The 16,907-nt window shown below is 38.7% G+C and overlaps 8 protein-coding genes and 1 pseudogene across 8 annotated transcripts; 4 read left to right on the top strand and 5 right to left on the bottom strand.

The window, feature by feature from the left end:
• The first annotated feature begins 105 nt into the window (after positions 1-105).
• On the top strand, positions 106-634 carry LOC148959326 (histone H2A). The gene has a single exon (XM_089110715.1). It carries the CDS (start codon positions 191-193, stop codon positions 572-574), a length of 384 nt encoding a protein of 127 aa, XP_088966841.1. The 5' UTR covers positions 106-190; the 3' UTR covers positions 575-634.
• A 1,871-nt stretch (positions 635-2,505) lies between these two features.
• On the bottom strand, positions 2,506-2,909 carry LOC148959325 (histone H4). The gene has a single exon (XM_089110514.1). The coding sequence runs from the start codon at positions 2,898-2,900 to the stop codon at positions 2,589-2,591; it is 312 nt and encodes a 103-aa protein (XP_088966640.1). The 5' UTR covers positions 2,901-2,909; the 3' UTR covers positions 2,506-2,588.
• Positions 2,910-3,565: 656 nt separating this feature from the next.
• LOC135685171 (histone H3) lies at positions 3,566-4,071 on the top strand. Its single transcript, XM_065201008.2, has one exon. It carries the CDS (start codon positions 3,581-3,583, stop codon positions 3,989-3,991), a length of 411 nt encoding a protein of 136 aa, XP_065057080.1. The 5' UTR covers positions 3,566-3,580; the 3' UTR covers positions 3,992-4,071.
• Positions 4,072-4,481: 410 nt separating this feature from the next.
• Positions 4,482-6,479, bottom strand: LOC148959324 (uncharacterized). The gene has a single exon (XM_089110714.1). It carries the CDS (start codon positions 6,391-6,393, stop codon positions 5,770-5,772), a length of 624 nt encoding a protein of 207 aa, XP_088966840.1. The 5' UTR covers positions 6,394-6,479; the 3' UTR covers positions 4,482-5,769.
• Positions 6,480-9,118: 2,639 nt separating this feature from the next.
• On the bottom strand, positions 9,119-9,714 carry LOC148959323 (histone H2B pseudogene; annotated as a pseudogene).
• A 151-nt stretch (positions 9,715-9,865) lies between these two features.
• Positions 9,866-10,387, top strand: LOC148959322 (histone H2A). The gene has a single exon (XM_089110713.1). It carries the CDS (start codon positions 9,951-9,953, stop codon positions 10,332-10,334), a length of 384 nt encoding a protein of 127 aa, XP_088966839.1. The 5' UTR covers positions 9,866-9,950; the 3' UTR covers positions 10,335-10,387.
• A 1,426-nt stretch (positions 10,388-11,813) lies between these two features.
• Positions 11,814-12,280, bottom strand: LOC148959321 (histone H4). The gene has a single exon (XM_089110499.1). The coding sequence runs from the start codon at positions 12,208-12,210 to the stop codon at positions 11,899-11,901; it is 312 nt and encodes a 103-aa protein (XP_088966625.1). The 5' UTR covers positions 12,211-12,280; the 3' UTR covers positions 11,814-11,898.
• A 516-nt stretch (positions 12,281-12,796) lies between these two features.
• Positions 12,797-13,758, top strand: LOC148959320 (histone H3). Its single transcript, XM_089110702.1, has one exon. The coding sequence runs from the start codon at positions 12,896-12,898 to the stop codon at positions 13,304-13,306; it is 411 nt and encodes a 136-aa protein (XP_088966828.1). The 5' UTR covers positions 12,797-12,895; the 3' UTR covers positions 13,307-13,758.
• Positions 13,759-14,166: 408 nt separating this feature from the next.
• LOC148959319 (uncharacterized) lies at positions 14,167-15,788 on the bottom strand. The gene has a single exon (XM_089110701.1). The coding sequence runs from the start codon at positions 15,700-15,702 to the stop codon at positions 15,079-15,081; it is 624 nt and encodes a 207-aa protein (XP_088966827.1). The 5' UTR covers positions 15,703-15,788; the 3' UTR covers positions 14,167-15,078.
• Positions 15,789-16,907: the final 1,119 nt, after the last annotated feature.

Genomic DNA, 16,907 nt, shown 5'->3' with positions numbered 1-16,907 from the left:
CATGTGACACACGTCGATTCGCTGTCTCGTGTTCGCTTATTGTTCGCGGTCGATAGCGGGGGTGTTGATTGGTAGATCTCGAGTAAATGCCCTTTACAAATCGACCACTTTGGCGGGCAATCAGGCAGTTGCGAACAAAGTTGTTCATTCTACGGCAAGGCTTCATTTCGTTTTTCAATTTGAGTTAAACATGTCTGGACGCGGAAAAGGTGGAAAAGCTAAGGCCAAGGCAAGGTCGAGGACATCCAGAGCTGGTCTTCAGTTCCCAGTCGGACGTATCCATAGATTGTTGAGAAAGGGAAACTACGCTGAACGAGTTGGATCGGGGGCTCCCGTCTATCTTGCAGCCGTACTCGAGTATCTCTCGGCAGAAATCTTGGAGTTGGCTGGCAATGCCGCCAGGGACAACAAGAAGTCAAGAATCATCCCTCGACACTTGCAGCTTGCAATCAGAAACGACGAGGAGCTGAACAAATTGCTGAGTGGAGTGACCATTGCTCAAGGTGGTGTCCTGCCCAACATTCAGGCAGTACTCTTACCAAAGAAGACCGAGCAGAAGGCTCCAAAATCATAAAGCCTGGCTGGCTAGTGTTGTTGGCTGGCTTTACCAGTTCGTCGAACGAAAAACGGTTTTTTTAAAAACCACCACGAAAACTAACTTGGTGTACCTGCTTGTGACACACACGATACCTACCCACACCACACACTCTATATTGTTTATAGTATAGGCCCACTGCATTATGATGCTTTGAATTCATTCAAAGCTACTGACTGTTTAAGCAAGTAGTTTTAATCATTTTATCAATTAGTTTATGTTTCTTTTCGAGTGGTGGTAGGGGTACACTAGCATCTCAATTAATCATGCTCAACAGATGAGCACAAAGAAACCATACCAAACATTCAATAACAATAATCAAGCAGTCAATCAATTGAACCAGCAGCAAGTAATCAATCTAGGGTTGATTGGTCCTAAGAAGCTATCCTTAAACAGGCTATCCTTACACAGTTGAACCAAGATGCAAGCAACAATTGATCAAGGTGAAACAACTTTTATTTAAGGGCAAATAATTATGGTTGAATATGAAAAAAGAATAGACAGAAAAGGAATTCTTTTCTTCAATTGATCAGGGTGGAACAACTGTTATTTAAGGGCAAATATTTATGGTTGAAAATGAAAATGAATAGACAGAAAAGGATTATTTTCTTCAATTGATCAAGGTGAAACAACTTTTATTTAAGGGCAAATAATTATGGTTGAAAATGAAAAAGAATAGACAGAAAAGGAATTATTTTCTTCAATTGATCAAGGTGAAACAACTTTTATTTAAGGGCAAATATTTATGGTTGAAAATGAAAATGAATAGACCGAAAAGGATTATTTTCTTCAATTGATCAAGGTGAAACAACTTTTATTTAAGGGCAAATAATTATGGTTGAAAATGAAAATGAATAGACAGAAAAGGAATTATTTTCTTCAATTGATCAAGGTGAAACAACTTTTATTTAAGGGCAAATAATTATGGTTGAAAATGAAAATGAATAGACAGAAAAGGAATTATTTTCTTCAATTGATCAAGGTGAAACAACTTTTATTTAAGGGCAAATAATTATGGTTGAAAATGAAATGAATAGACAGAAAAGGAATTATTTTCTTCAATTGATCAAGGTGAAACAACTGTTATTTAAGGGCAAATAATTATAGTTTAAAATAAAAAAAGAATAGACAGAAAAGGAATTAATTTCTCAATTGATCAAGGTGGAACAACTTTTATTTAGGGGCAAATAATTATGGTTGAAAATGAAAAAGAATAGACAGAAAAGGAATTATTTTCTTCAATTGATCAAGGTGAAACAACTTTTATTTAAGGGCAAATAATCAAAGTTGAAAATAAAAAAGAATAGACAGAATTGGAATTCTTTTCTTGGCCTGTTGGTAATCTTCCTGGTTATATTTCTTGCTGATGGTCATTAAAACTGAATTGACCAAAGGGCTGGGCTATTTGTTGATGGTAGTAAGGTGAAGATGTATGAATCTTTTGCTTGGTTTTATAATGATGATAATGTATCTCATATGTCAACATTTGTCAATGATCCACAAACACAACAATTACGAGAGAAGGATATGCACATTACTACTGTGTGTGTCAAGTCAACGAGGGGTTTATCATTTATTTGTGTTCATGAAATGGAGATGTTTGGAGCCTACCTTTCTGGTGAGGACATCTTGTAGACTTATTATTATTAATTTGGAGATGAGTTTGTTGGCATGCTCTTTCAAAAATCAACTTGATTGAGCTAGCTGCATCAATAGCATTTTACAAAGTCCTATTATTATTTAGTAAACATATTCCTGTTGGACTTCAGTGCATTTTTGTGCGACTTTACATTATACCGGTCGATTTATTTAGTGGGATATTAATTTATTGATTCAGTACATTCAATTATGACTCGCTGTTAATCGTGTGCTGTCACAAGGCTTAAAACATTGGGCAACTTTGGCATTTTTGGTAGCTTTTAAAAAAGCTGTTTGTGTTGTTAGTGAGGACGAGTCACTCCAGTTGTCTATCCTGTAAACAGGACGACGCAACTTAACCGCCAAATCCGTACAGTGTTCGACCCTGTCTCTTCAAAGCGTAGACGACATCCATGGCAGTGACAGTCTTTCGCTTGGCATGTTCTGTGTATGTGACTGCATCGCGAATGACGTTCTCGAGGAAAACCTTGAGAACACCTCGTGTCTCTTCGTAAATGAGGCCAGAGATTCTCTTTACTCCTCCACGACGAGCCAATCGGCGAATGGCTGGCTTGGTGATGCCTTGAATGTTGTCACGAAGAATCTTTCGATGACGTTTAGCACCTCCTTTGCCAAGACCCTTTCCTCCTTTGCCTCTTCCAGACATGATTGTTGAAAGTTGTGTTGTACGACAGCGAGCGACAATGCACGAGGCAACTGATTTCAATCTGACTCAACCGGCAAATACATACAGGAGCAACTGCGGACCTATTAGGAGCACTCTCTTTATACTGCCATCTTTCTTGATGGCGCCTTTACTGCATAAGCAAACTATGTCCTAGCAGAAAAGGCGAGGGAAGGTACACTTACAAGACAATTTGCCTCTTGAAATATATCAATTCAGTGTTTTATTTGACTGACTGCCAAAGAGAACTGGAAAACAGCCACTAAAAACAAACATTATTTACGTAAACTCTTGCTATTGTTGCCATCAACCAGGATAACAAACCTCCCCAAGTCAAAGAGACAGGAATTTGCAATTGCTTGAATCCCTTTGAATTTGCTTTTTCTGCTTCCCTTTAGTTTTAAGAAATGGTATTAATCTTGTTCAGAAGATGCAATTGCAGCTCGCTCGAAACTTAGGATAATAAAGCAGCCAATGGGCGATGCATTCTTTGTCATTTCGCTTCTCCCGGCATGTCACGTGGCTTGCTCAAACATTTCAAATTGACCTCAAATGGCGCCGATTCGCAGATTGATTCGTTGTTCCTAGCTGGAAGGTAGTACCGTCATCGCTCAGTCACCTTATTTCGTTCGCCCTTATTGAAATTTCTTCGTATTGTCAAAATGGCTCGTACAAAGCAAACTGCAAGGAAATCAACTGGAGGAAAAGCTCCTCGCAAACAACTGGCCACCAAGGCTGCACGAAAGAGTGCCCCAGCAACTGGAGGTGTAAAGAAGCCACACAGATACAGGCCCGGAACAGTTGCTCTGAGAGAAATTCGTAGATACCAGAAGTCGACCGAGTTGTTGATCAGGAAACTGCCCTTCCAAAGACTCGTCCGAGAAATTGCCCAAGACTTCAAGACAGATCTGCGCTTTCAGAGCTCGGCGGTGATGGCCCTCCAAGAGGCATCTGAAGCTTACCTAGTTGGACTGTTTGAAGACACCAACTTGTGCGCCATTCATGCCAAACGTGTTACCATTATGCCAAAGGACATACAACTGGCCAGAAGGATTCGTGGAGAGAGAGCTTAATTCAACAAGCAAATTTCATCTTTGTCGATGAATTCTTTGAAAAAAACGGTTTTTTTAAAAACCACCATAAACACCAGAGATTATATTTCCCCAACCTTAATACACACGACATGGTTGACTCAGATCAGTTCAGTTCATATTTACATGTACTTTTAAAACTAACATGTAATATTAAGTTACATTGGTACATGCAAATAAATTACATTAGTAGTTTACTTACAAATAATTTACATTTACAAATAATTTTATCTACTGGTAGTTACATTGTCACAAATTACCAGTAGTTAGTTGGTCATGTACTCTGTACTCTGTAGAATGGGAAAAATGAATCACTTTTTCATAGTGCTAGACTGAATTCAAGAGCATACAATTTATATCATGTGCACAATATTTTCAATTTGTGCTAGGCCCACAATGTAATACATATGTATGTATTTAAAATGTTGAGGTCATAATAAATATGACATATCATTTACTCTATCTTATTCTGAATTTAAAAACCATTAGGAATTATTATACAACTGCTGGCAAATTTATTTCATGACAATCTTTTTAGTCACCAAATATATGGTTTTTTCAGTGTTACCAAAATACCCCAATATATTGTGGGTTTGCCCCAAATGTTCAGCCACTGCAAGTGTCGGTACTGGATTTCAACATGTGTAAGGGAAAAACATTAGTTATAAAGTATCATTTGCTCATTTCCAGGCAATTTTTATTACAGTGTGCCAATCATAGAAATCTTAGCTACATCAACCATTAAATGTTTACATTGTATGACACACTCCTATACTCTCTACTTGATTCATATCACAATCAACCTCAAAATTTCAGCAATTTAGGGCACTGAACATATTGCTTGTTTGTAAATTGTAAATAAACTCTGATTGTAAAAGTAAGCTTTAAAATTTTCTTCAAAAGCAACCCAACAGGTAACCACAAGCTGGCTTCACAAGAATAGACTAAATCTCCAATCAACATGCTTATGATTAAGGTCATTACCCATCAAGAACCCCTTCTGTCTAACAATTCTTGATATAAGTTTGGCTGCAAAGAGGGCAATTGTTATTTCAGTTTTAATTTCTCTAGACAGTGTAAGATAAGATGATAAATTCGATTTCTGCTAACCTACATGATACTGTGTACTTGCAATTTTGTTCTCAATATAATTTACTAATAATGAGATGATGAATCCTTAGATCTACTTTGTAAATATTGAAGCTTGCATACTTCATCACCAAAAATATTTGATATATTCATGTGTTGTCTTTATTCTTTTTTATGCTGATCATAGTCACATAGCACATCAAGGACCTATACTGTCAAACTAGTCTTGAAATTTCTTTGGATGTAAACTGGCAATTGTTATTACAATTGGCATTCTTAAAAGCTACTAATAATACTGTAAAAATATGAGTTGCTCCAGACTTTGCAGAAAAAATGTGTATCTTCTGCTAATTTTATGATAGTGTACAGTGGCAATTGTGCTTTCAAAATAGTTTACTATGCACATAACTTTAGCTGAAATGATAAATCCTGCTACCTATTTTGTAAATCATTTTGATGAAGGTACATCATAAAGAAAAAAGTGACAAATGCAGGTGACTGTGGGCCCACCAGCCTTGAAAACTCTACATTTAATTTCATGATATCAATGCAGCCGTCAAGGCTAATCAAGAACCGATGACCGACTTTTTGGTAGCTTTTAAAAAAGCTGTTTGTTTATATGGTAAACCAGGTGGTAAGTGGGAATCATGGCCCTCCTCCACTGATGCCATCTACTTCTTTGATTTTGCAGCCTTTACTTTCTTCCCAGCCGGTGACTTTGCTGTCTTTTTGCTGGCAGCCTTTTTGGGTTTGCTCTTACCAGCAGCTGATGCCTTCTTACCAGCAGCTACTTTAGGCTTCTTTGCCACTTTGGCCTTGGGCTTCTTTGGTGACTTATTGGCTCCGCTGGCTTTCTTTGGTGTCGAGGCCTTCTTTTTTGCAGGGCTTTTCTTGACTGAAGTTGCAGCCTTCTTAGCAGTAGCCTTTTTCGCCGCTGCTGGCTTTTTCGCAACCTTCTTTGCTGCTGCTGGCTTTTTCACTGCTGCAGGCTTCTTGGCAGCGGCAGGCAGCTTGAACGAACCTGAAGCCCCTACCCCTTTCGTTTGGATGAGAGAGCCAGAAGCGACCAGTTTTTTCAAGGAGGCTTTCAGGTTTCTCTTCAGAGCGCTCTCATCACCGAGACCTTTGTAATTAGATTGTAAATACTTGGCAATTTTCTGTCGCGATGACCCATTTCGCTCCTTCAGGATTCTGATTGCTTCCGCGATCATGTCCTTATACGCAGGATGTGCGGCAGGCTTCTTGGGCGCTGCTGTCTTCTTCGCCTTCTTTGGTGATGTAGCAGACGAATCCATATCACTTTCGAACTAGTGCTCCAACAATAAAATGGTGTGCGACCTTCACAAAGATTCAAATTCAAAACAGCCTACCTTCCGTACGAACCTTTAAAGCACTTGCAGTTAGGCGCCAAAACACACGTGACCATCAAAATATTAGGCCAACATGGCTGTCAATTTTGTGCTTCTTGTCAAAACCTATTTGCCCGTCTACACCTAGCCGTGGCAAATACGATCTTGGCCGCATTCAAATCAGCAATATTATGGTATTTAGTTTCATTATTATTCTTTGCCAAGGAGACTTTGGTGCCTATTGCAGCAAAATATTCGATATCAACTTGTATAGCTCAACATGCCATCAAACATTGTTTGATTATTTTCTTTTCCAGTCGTCATAAAACCTCCCAGTACACATGCAAGGGCAGGTTCAAAAGGTCCATTAATTGATCGAACCAGCAAATCGCCGTTACCTTTTGTGATGACTATAAAAACGCTTAAATTGGGCCGAATTTGACTGCAAGAAGCACAGCACAATTTTCCCTCAACAAGTTAAGTATTAATTTTTTACCCTTATGTTTGAAACATTGGGTAACGATGGAGGAAAAATTCCTATTCAAAAAGTTCCTTTAGAAAAGGAAGATGATTTATTTAAAGATTTAGTTTTCCGGCAATTTTTGTGTCAGTAATAAACTGTGAAAGCTCATGATGAAGGGCAGAGCGGGGGTGGGGGTAGGTAGAAAAACTGAAGAAAGAAGGCTTAGAAAATCTGCAAAGAAAACCAGACATCTTTTGAAATTTAGGACGAACAGACTCTATAATTAGCAAGAAGCAGCCTATTTATTACATTTTCTCTGGCTATACCAACTCTTACCGAGGTGATCAGCGTACACGTCAATATATGAGGGCTGCATGTAGCATGTTTTCAGAACGACCAGATTTGAAAGTGGCCAAAAGTACTTTGATTGAAGTAAGCTCGTAAAGAAAGATACATAATAGAAGAGAATTTTTAGAAAAGAAAGAGAATTTTTAGCATAATAGAAGCATTAATTGACATAGTAAAGGTACTTAGTGATGTGCCACAAGCAAGAGTATACTGTACTGACTTCTAGTCAAGTTAATACCCTGGAGAGGCAGGAGGGACAGAGGGGGCAAGTAGCGCCGTTGAATATTCACTCCTAAGAAAATTAAATAAAGTTTTGTAGATAAATGATGACCAGCTTTGCCATTCTCATTATGTTGATTTCCATTAGAAATACAAAATATGGAAAAATCTCCTTTTTGCTGTCGGTCATCGATTACGGCAAATTTTTTTTCAGAAGAGGATAATAAACTTCAAACAGACAATCGAAGTCTTGCAGCCAGCCCCTTCTATTTATAATTGCCATGATATTTATAAAACCAAAAATTTCGAATAATGACAAGGCGATTTAATATCAACTTGCATGGACAATTTTGTCAACAGTATGCCTATGTTTGGAAGAGCTTTTGATTGCAAAAAACCCCAGCTGTATGGGTCGATGCAATGTTTGTACAGATCCCCCCCCCTGTCAGCCCCGCAGCCCTAACAATTATTCGATTATGGTAGTGGAAAAAATTTTTGCTGCCGCCTCTGGCCAAGGGTGTAAGTCGTTTTTGAGAGTACTGGTCTAGGGAACTGCCTTTGAAAGTAGGAATTCCATCCTGACAACAACCCATTTTTGTTGAAAATAAACTAGTAAATGAAACTAACCGACCTTTTACATTCCTGAGTTCAAACCAACAATACTGAGATATCTGCTAAATCGAACATTCATTGGTTTGGTATAAGCTTATGGCCGGACAAATTGAAACTTGAATAATTAGAATGAAAACTTCAAAACTTTATATTATATCTATAAACTTTATATATCTAATAGATGTGACAAAAGATACATAGCTTTTTGAGAAAATAGCTCTGTCTTTATTATTTTTACTTATAATATTTTCCATTTTTCATGCAAAATTTCTGAGGTAAAATTTAATAAACACCACATTAAAAAAGGACTAAATCAGAGATAACTATTGAAAGTCCACAATTGTAAAAAAACAAAGGAGAAAATTCATAATACATATTCAAAATAGAATGCATATTGAAAAGAAAACTTTCATAAACGCTCACCAGGAGTAATAAGCATTCACTGGCAGTGTTTTTAATATGGGCCTACTCGTTGGTGTAAGCCCGGGACAGGGGACTTGTGGGGGTATTCTAAATGTTATCGAAAAATGAGATATTTGGCAATTCGGATGGTGAAAAAAAAATTGCGAAAGGGATGTTTGGTTTATCTGAGTTTCGAATTTCCAATGAATAAATAGCATTTGCCATTGATTGGAATAATGCATTGAAAAAATATTGCAGCATGTTAGGCTGGGGGTTCATTCTATTTGGCGGGGCTTTCACCATATTGGAATCCAATGTGGGGGGTTTATTCGTGGCTTTACTGTTCATGAAAAACCAAGAGCCAATGTTAACAAATGACTGTTGAATGTAGAATATTTTAAGAAAATGTTTCATATTTGATATTTTCAAAGAGATGTATTTTTTGAATGTTTACCTACAGAGTTGTTAACTTTTTAAATGTGATACTGGATGAGGGGATGCTGATGAAAATGAGACTCCAACATGCATTAGCCTAAATGTTTTTAAAACTGGATAACTCGGTTGAATAAAGAAGCACAATGCTTATCGTGTGTGTCAAAGGTTCGGGCAACGAGATTGGTAAATTTGGTAGCTTTTAAAAAAGCTGTTTGTTTTCTGGTTGTAGACGACAAGCGAGGATTGTCGTGTTCGTGCGTCCAGCAGTTTACTTGCTGCTTGTGTACTTGGTGACGGCTTTGGTGCCCTCGCTGACAGCATGCTTGGCAAGTTCACCGGGGAGGAGAAGCCTGACGGCAGTCTGGATTTCCCTCGAAGTGATCGTTGCCTTCTTGTTGTAGTGGGCGAGACGCGAGGCTTCTTGAGCAATCCTTTCGAAGATGTCGTTGACAAACGAGTTCATGATGCTCATGGCCTTGCTTGAAACGCCGGTATCGGGATGGACTTGCTTAAGTACCTTGTAGATGTAAATCGAGTAGCTCTCCTTGCGCTTTTTCGACCTCTTCTTATCTCCAGAGGCAGCCTTGCCCCCTTTCTTGCCAACTCCTGCTTTCTTCTCCCCCTTCTTGGCAACCTTTGGGGCCTGTTTTCCTCCTTTTGCTGGGGCGTCAGACATCTTGAAGAATGATTTTAAATTTGACTTTTCGAATTTCGAAAGGACCTTCGCTAGATAAAGCAGCAACACTGACTGTGACTGATCTAGTCTGTTGTTGGTTGGCGCCAATGCAAGTTTTTACTATATTTGTGGGCAACTGGGTCGATTAGCTCGAAGGCCATGTGACACACGTCGATTCGCTGTCTCGTGTTCGCTTATTGTTCGCGGTCGATAGCGGGGGTGTTGATTGGTAGATCTCGAGTAAATGCCCTTTACAAATCGACCACTTTGGCGGGCAATCAGGCAGTTGCGAACAAAGTTGTTCATTCTACGGCAAGGCTTCATTTCGTTTTTCAATTTGAGTTAAACATGTCTGGACGCGGAAAAGGTGGAAAAGCTAAGGCCAAGGCAAGGTCGAGGACATCCAGAGCTGGTCTTCAGTTCCCAGTCGGACGTATCCATAGATTGTTGAGAAAGGGAAACTACGCTGAACGAGTTGGATCGGGGGCTCCCGTCTATCTTGCAGCCGTACTCGAGTATCTCTCGGCAGAAATCTTGGAGTTGGCTGGCAATGCCGCCAGGGACAACAAGAAGTCAAGAATCATCCCTCGACACTTGCAGCTTGCAATCAGAAACGACGAGGAGCTGAACAAATTGCTGAGTGGAGTGACCATTGCTCAAGGTGGTGTCCTGCCCAACATTCAGGCAGTACTCTTACCAAAGAAGACCGAGCAGAAGGCTCCAAAATCATAAAGCCTGGCTGGCTAGTGTTGTTGGCTGGCTTTACCAGTTCGTCGAACGAAAAACGGTTTTTTTAAAAACCACCACGAAAACTAACTTGGTGTACCTACTTGTGACACACACGATACCTACCCACACCACACACTCTATATTGTTTATAGTATAGGCCCACTGCATTATGATGCTTTGAATTCATTCAAAGCTACTCACTGTTTAAGCAAGTAGTTTTAATCATTTTATCAATTAGTTTATGTTTCTTTTCGAGTGGTGGTAGGGGTACACTAGCATCTCAATTAATCATGCTCAACAGATGAGCACAAAGAAACCATACCAAACATTCAATAACAATAATCAAGCAGTCAATCAATTGAACCAGCAGCAAGTAATCAATCTAGGGTTGATTGGTCCTAAGAAGCTATCCTTAAACAGGCTATCCTTGCACAGTTGAACCAAGATGCAAGCAACAATTGATCAAGGTGAAACAACTTTTATTTAAGGGCAAATAATTATGGTTGAATATGAAAAAAGAATAGACAGAAAAGGAATTCTTTTCTTCAATTGATCAAGGTGGAACAACTGTTATTTAAGGGCAAATATTTATGGTTGAAAATGAAAATGAATAGACAGAAAAGGATTATTTTCTTCAATTGATCAAGGTGAAACAACTTTTATTTAAGGGCAAATAATTATGGTTGAAAATGAAAATGAATAGACAGAAAAGGAATTATTTTCTTCAATTGATCAAGGTGAAACAACTTTTATTTAAGGGCAAATAATTATGGTTGAAAATGAAAAAGAATAGACAGAAAAGGAATTATTTTCTTCAATTGATCAAGGTGAAACAACTTTTATTTAAGGGCAAATAATCAAAGTTGAAAATAAAATAGAATAGACAGAATTGGAATTCTTTTCTTGGCCTGTTGGTAATCTTCCTGGTTATATTTCTTGCTGATGGTCATTAAAACTGAATTGACCAAAGGGCTGGGCTATTTGTTGATGGTAGTAAGGTGAAGATGTATGAATCTTTTGCTTGGTTTTATAATGATGATAATGTATCTCATATGTCAACATTTGTCAATGATCCACAAACACAACAATTATGAGAGAGGGATATGCACATTACTACTGTGTGTCAAGTCAACGAGGGGTTTATCATTTATTTGTGTTCATGAAATGGAGATGTTTGGAGCCTACCTTTCTGGTGAGGACATCTTGTAGACTTATTATTATTAATTTGGAGATGAGTTTGTTGGCATGCTCTTTCAAAAATCAACTTGATTGAGCTAGCTGCATCAATAGCATTTTACAAAGTCCTATTATTATTTAGTAAACATATTCCTGTTGGAGTTCAGTGCATTTTTGTGCGACTTTACATTATACCGGTCGATTTATTTAGTGGGATATTAATTTATTGATTCAGTACATTCAATTATGACTCGCTGTTAATCGTGTGCTGTCACAAGGCTTAAAACATTGGGCAACTTTGGCATTTTTGGTAGCTTTTAAAAAAGCTGTTTGTGTTGTTGGTGAGGACGAGTCACTCCAGTTGTCTATCCTGTAAACAGGACGACGCAACTTAACCGCCAAATCCGTACAGTGTTCGACCCTGTCTCTTCAAAGCGTAGACGACATCCATGGCAGTGACAGTCTTTCGCTTGGCATGTTCTGTGTATGTGACTGCATCGCGAATGACGTTCTCGAGGAAAACCTTGAGAACACCTCGTGTCTCTTCGTAAATGAGGCCAGAGATTCTCTTTACTCCTCCACGACGAGCCAATCGGCGAATGGCTGGCTTGGTGATGCCTTGAATGTTGTCACGAAGAATCTTTCGATGACGTTTAGCACCTCCTTTGCCAAGACCCTTTCCTCCTTTTCCTCTTCCAGACATGATTGTTGAAAGTTGTGTTGTACGACAGCGAGCGACAATGCACGAGGCGACTGATTTCAATCTGACTCAACCGGCAAATACATACAGGAGCAACTGCGGACCTATTAGGAGCACTCTCTTTATACTGCCATCTTTCTTGATGGCGCCTTTACTGCATAAGCAAACTATGTCCTAGCAGAAAAGGCGAGGGAAGGTACACTTACAAGACAATTTGCCTCTTGAAATATGTCAATTCAGTGTTTTATTTGACTGACTGCCAAAGAGAACTGGAAAACAGCCACTAAAAACAAACATTATTTACGTAAACTCTTGCTATTGTTGCCATCAACCAGGATAACAAACCTCCCCAAGTCAAAGAGACAGGAATTTGCAATTGCTTGAATCCCTTTGAATTTGCTTTTTCTGCTTCCCTTTACTTTTAAGAAATGGTATTATATTAATCTTGTTCAGAAGATGCAATTGCAGCTCGCTCGAAACTTGGGATAATAAAGCAGCCAATGGGCGATGCATTCTTTGTCATTTCGCTTCTCCCGGCATGTCACGTGGCTTGCTCAAACATTTCAAATTGACCTCAAATGGCGCCGATTCGCAGATTGATTCGTTGTTCCTAGCTGGAAGGTAGTACCGTCATCGCTCAGTCACCTTATTTCGTTCGCCCTTATTGAAATTTCTTCGTAGTGTCAAAATGGCTCGTACAAAGCAAACTGCAAGGAAATCAACTGGAGGAAAAGCTCCTCGCAAACAACTGGCCACCAAGGCTGCACGAAAGAGTGCCCCAGCAACTGGAGGTGTAAAGAAGCCACACAGATACAGGCCCGGAACAGTTGCTCTGAGAGAAATTCGTAGATACCAGAAGTCGACCGAGTTGTTGATCAGGAAACTGCCCTTCCAAAGACTCGTCCGAGAAATTGCCCAAGACTTCAAGACAGATCTGCGCTTTCAGAGCTCGGCGGTGATGGCCCTCCAAGAGGCATCTGAAGCTTACCTAGTTGGACTGTTTGAAGACACCAACTTGTGCGCCATTCATGCCAAACGTGTTACCATTATGCCAAAGGACATACAACTGGCCAGAAGGATTCGTGGAGAGAGAGCTTAATTCAACAAGCAAATTTCATCTTTGTCGATGAATTCTTTGAAAAAAACGGTTTTTTTAAAAACCACCATAGACACCAGAGATTATATTTCCCCAACCATAATACACACGACATGGTCGACTCAGATCAGTTCAGTTCATATCTACATGTACTTTTAAAACTAACATGTAATATTAAGTTACATTGGTACATGCAAATAAATTACATTAGTAGTTTACTTACAAATAATTTACATTTACAAATAATTTAATCTACTGGTAGTTACGTTGTCACAAACTACCAGTAGTTAGTTGGTCATGTACTCTGTAGAATGGGAAAAATGAATCACTTTTTCATAGTGCTAGACTGAATTCAAGAGCATACAATTTATATCATGTGCACAATATTTTCAATTTGTGCTAAGCCCACAATGTAATACATATGTATGTATTTAAAATGTTGAGGTCACAATAAATATGACATATCATTTACTCTATCTTATTCTGAATTTAAAAACCATTAGGAATTATTATACAACTGCTGGCAAATTTATTTCATGACAATCTTTTTAGTCACCAAATATAATATATGGTTTTTTCAGTCTTACCAAAATACCCCAATATATTGTGGGTTTGCCCCAAATGTTCAGCCACTGCAAGTGTCAGTATTGGATTTCAACATGTGTAAGGGAAAAACATTAGTTATAAAGTATCATTTGCTCATTTCCAGGCAATTTTTATTACAGTGTGCCAATCATAGAAATCTTAGCTACATCAACCATTAAATGTTTACATTGTATGACACACTCCTATACTCTCTACTTGATTCATATCACAATCAACCTGAAAATTTCAGCAATTTAGGGCACTGAACATATTGCTTGCATTCAAAAAATAAACTCTGATTGTAAAAGTAAGCTTTAAAATTTTCTTCAAAAGCAACCCAACAGGTAACCACAAGCTGGCTTCACAAGAATAGACTAAATCTCCAATCAACATGCTTATGATTAAGGTCATTACCCATCAAGAACCCCTTCTGTCTAACAATTCTTGATATAAGTTTGGCTGCAAAGAGGGCAATTGTTATTTCAGTTTTAATTTCTCTAGACAGTGTAAGATAAGATGATAAATTCGATTTCTGCTAACCTACATGATACTGTGTACTTGCAATTTTGTTCTCAATATAATTTACTAATAATGAGATGATGAATCCTTAGATCTACTTTGTAAATATTGAAGCTTGCATACTTCATCACCAAAAATATTTGATATATTCATGTGTTGTCTTTATTCTTTTTTATGCTGATCATAGTCACATAGCACATCAAGGACCTATACTGTCAAACTAGTCTTGAAATTTCTTTGGATGTAAACTGGCAATTGTTATTACAATTGGCATTCTTAAAAGCTACTAATAATACTGTAAAAATATGAGTTGCTCCAGACTTTGCAGAAAAAATGTGTATCTTCTGCTAATTTTATGATAGTGTACAGTGGCAATTGTGCTTTCAAAATAGTTTACTATGCACATAACTTTAGCTGAAATGATAAATCCTGCTACCTATTTTGTAAATCATTTTGATGAAGGTACATCATAAAGAAAAAAGTGACAAATGCAGGTGACTGTGGGCCCACCAGCCTTGAAAACTCTACATTTAATTTCATGATATCAATGCAGCCGTCAAGGCTAATCAAGAACCGATGACCGACTTTTTGGTAGCTTTTAAAAAAGCTGTTTGTTTATATGGTAAACCAGGTGGTAAGTGGGAATCATGGCCCTCCTCCACTGATGCCATCTACTTCTTTGATTTTGCAGCCTTTACTTTCTTCCCAGCCGGTGACTTTGCTGTCTTTTTGCTGGCAGCCTTTTTGGGTTTGCTCTTACCAGCAGCTGATGCCTTCTTACCAGCAGCTACTTTAGGCTTCTTTGCCACTTTGGCCTTGGGCTTCTTTGGTGACTTATTGGCTCCGCTGGCTTTCTTTGGTGTCGAGGCCTTCTTTTTTGCAGGGCTTTTCTTGACTGAAGTTGCAGCCTTCTTAGCAGTAGCCTTTTTCGCCGCTGCTGGCTTTTTCGCAACCTTCTTTGCTGCTGCTGGCTTTTTCACTGCTGCAGGCTTCTTGGCAGCGGCAGGCAGCTTGAACGAACCTGAAGCCCCTACCCCTTTCGTTTGGATGAGAGAGCCAGAAGCGACCAGTTTTTTCAAGGAGGCTTTCAGGTTTCTCTTCAGAGCGCTCTCATCACCGAGACCTTTGTAATTAGATTGTAAATACTTGGCAATTTTCTGTCGCGATGACCCATTTCGCTCCTTCAGGATTCTGATTGCTTCCGCGATCATGTCCTTATACGCAGGATGTGCGGCAGGCTTCTTGGGCGCTGCTGTCTTCTTCGCCTTCTTTGGTGATGTAGCAGACGAATCCATATCACTTTCGAACTAGTGCTCCAACAATAAAATGGTGTGCGACCTTCACAAAGATTCAAATTCAAAACAGCCTACCTTCCGTACGAACCTTTAAAGCACTTGCAGTTAGGCGCCAAAACACACGTGACCATCAAAATATTAGGCCAACATGGCTGTCAATTTTGTGCTTCTTGTCAAAACCTATTTGCCCGTCTACACCTAGCCGTGGCAAATACGATCTTGGCCGCATTCAAATCAGCAATATTATGGTATTTAGTTTCATTATTATTCTTTGCCAAGGAGACTTTGGTGCCTATTGCAGCAAAATATTCGATATCAACTTGTATAGCTCAACATGCCATCAAACATTGTTTGATTATTTTCTTTTCCAGTCGTCATAAAACCTCCCAGTACACATGCAAGGGCAGGTTCAAAAGGTCCATTAATTGATCGAACCAGCAAATCGCCGTTACCTTTTGTGATGACTATAAAAACGCTTAAATTGGGCCGAATTTGACTGCAAGAAGCACAGCACAATTTTCCCTCAACAAGTTAAGTATTAATTTTTTACCCTTATGTTTGAAACATTGGGTAACGATGGAGGAAAAATTCCTATTCAAAAAGTTCCTTTAGAAAAGGAAGATGATTTATTTAAAGATTTAGTTTTCCGGCAATTTTTGTGTCAGTAATAAACTGTGAAAGCTCATGATGAAGGGCAGAGCGGGGGTGGGGGTAGGTAGAAAAACTGAAGAAAGAAGGCTTAGAAAATCTGCAAAGAAAACCAGACATCTTTTGAAATTTAGGACGAACAGACTCTATAATTAGCAAGAAGCAGCCTATTTATTACATTTTCTCTGGCTATACCAACTCTTACCGAGGTGATCAGCGTACACGTCAATATATGAGGGCTGCATGTAGCATGTTTTCAGAACGACCAGATTTGAAAGTGGCCAAAAGTACTTTGATTGAAGTAAGCTCGTAAAGAAAGATACATAATAGAAGAGAATTTTTAGAAAAGAAAGAGAATTTTTAGCATAATAGAAGCATTAATTGACATAGTAAAGGTACTTAGTGATGTGCCACAAGCAAGAGTATACTGTACTGACTTCTAGTCAAGTTAATACCCTGGAGAGGCAGGAGGGACAGAGGGGGCAAGTAGCGCCGTTGAATATTCACTCCTAAGAAAATTAAATAAAGTTTTGTAGATAAATGATGACCAGCTTTGC

This window comes from Rhopilema esculentum, chromosome 10 (assembly GCF_057945365.1).
Source record: "Rhopilema esculentum isolate cy_ngs chromosome 10, ASM5794536v1, whole genome shotgun sequence".
Classification (NCBI taxonomy): domain Eukaryota; kingdom Metazoa; phylum Cnidaria; class Scyphozoa; order Rhizostomeae; family Rhizostomatidae; genus Rhopilema; species Rhopilema esculentum.
This window is presented reverse-complemented; position numbering and strand designations above follow the sequence as displayed.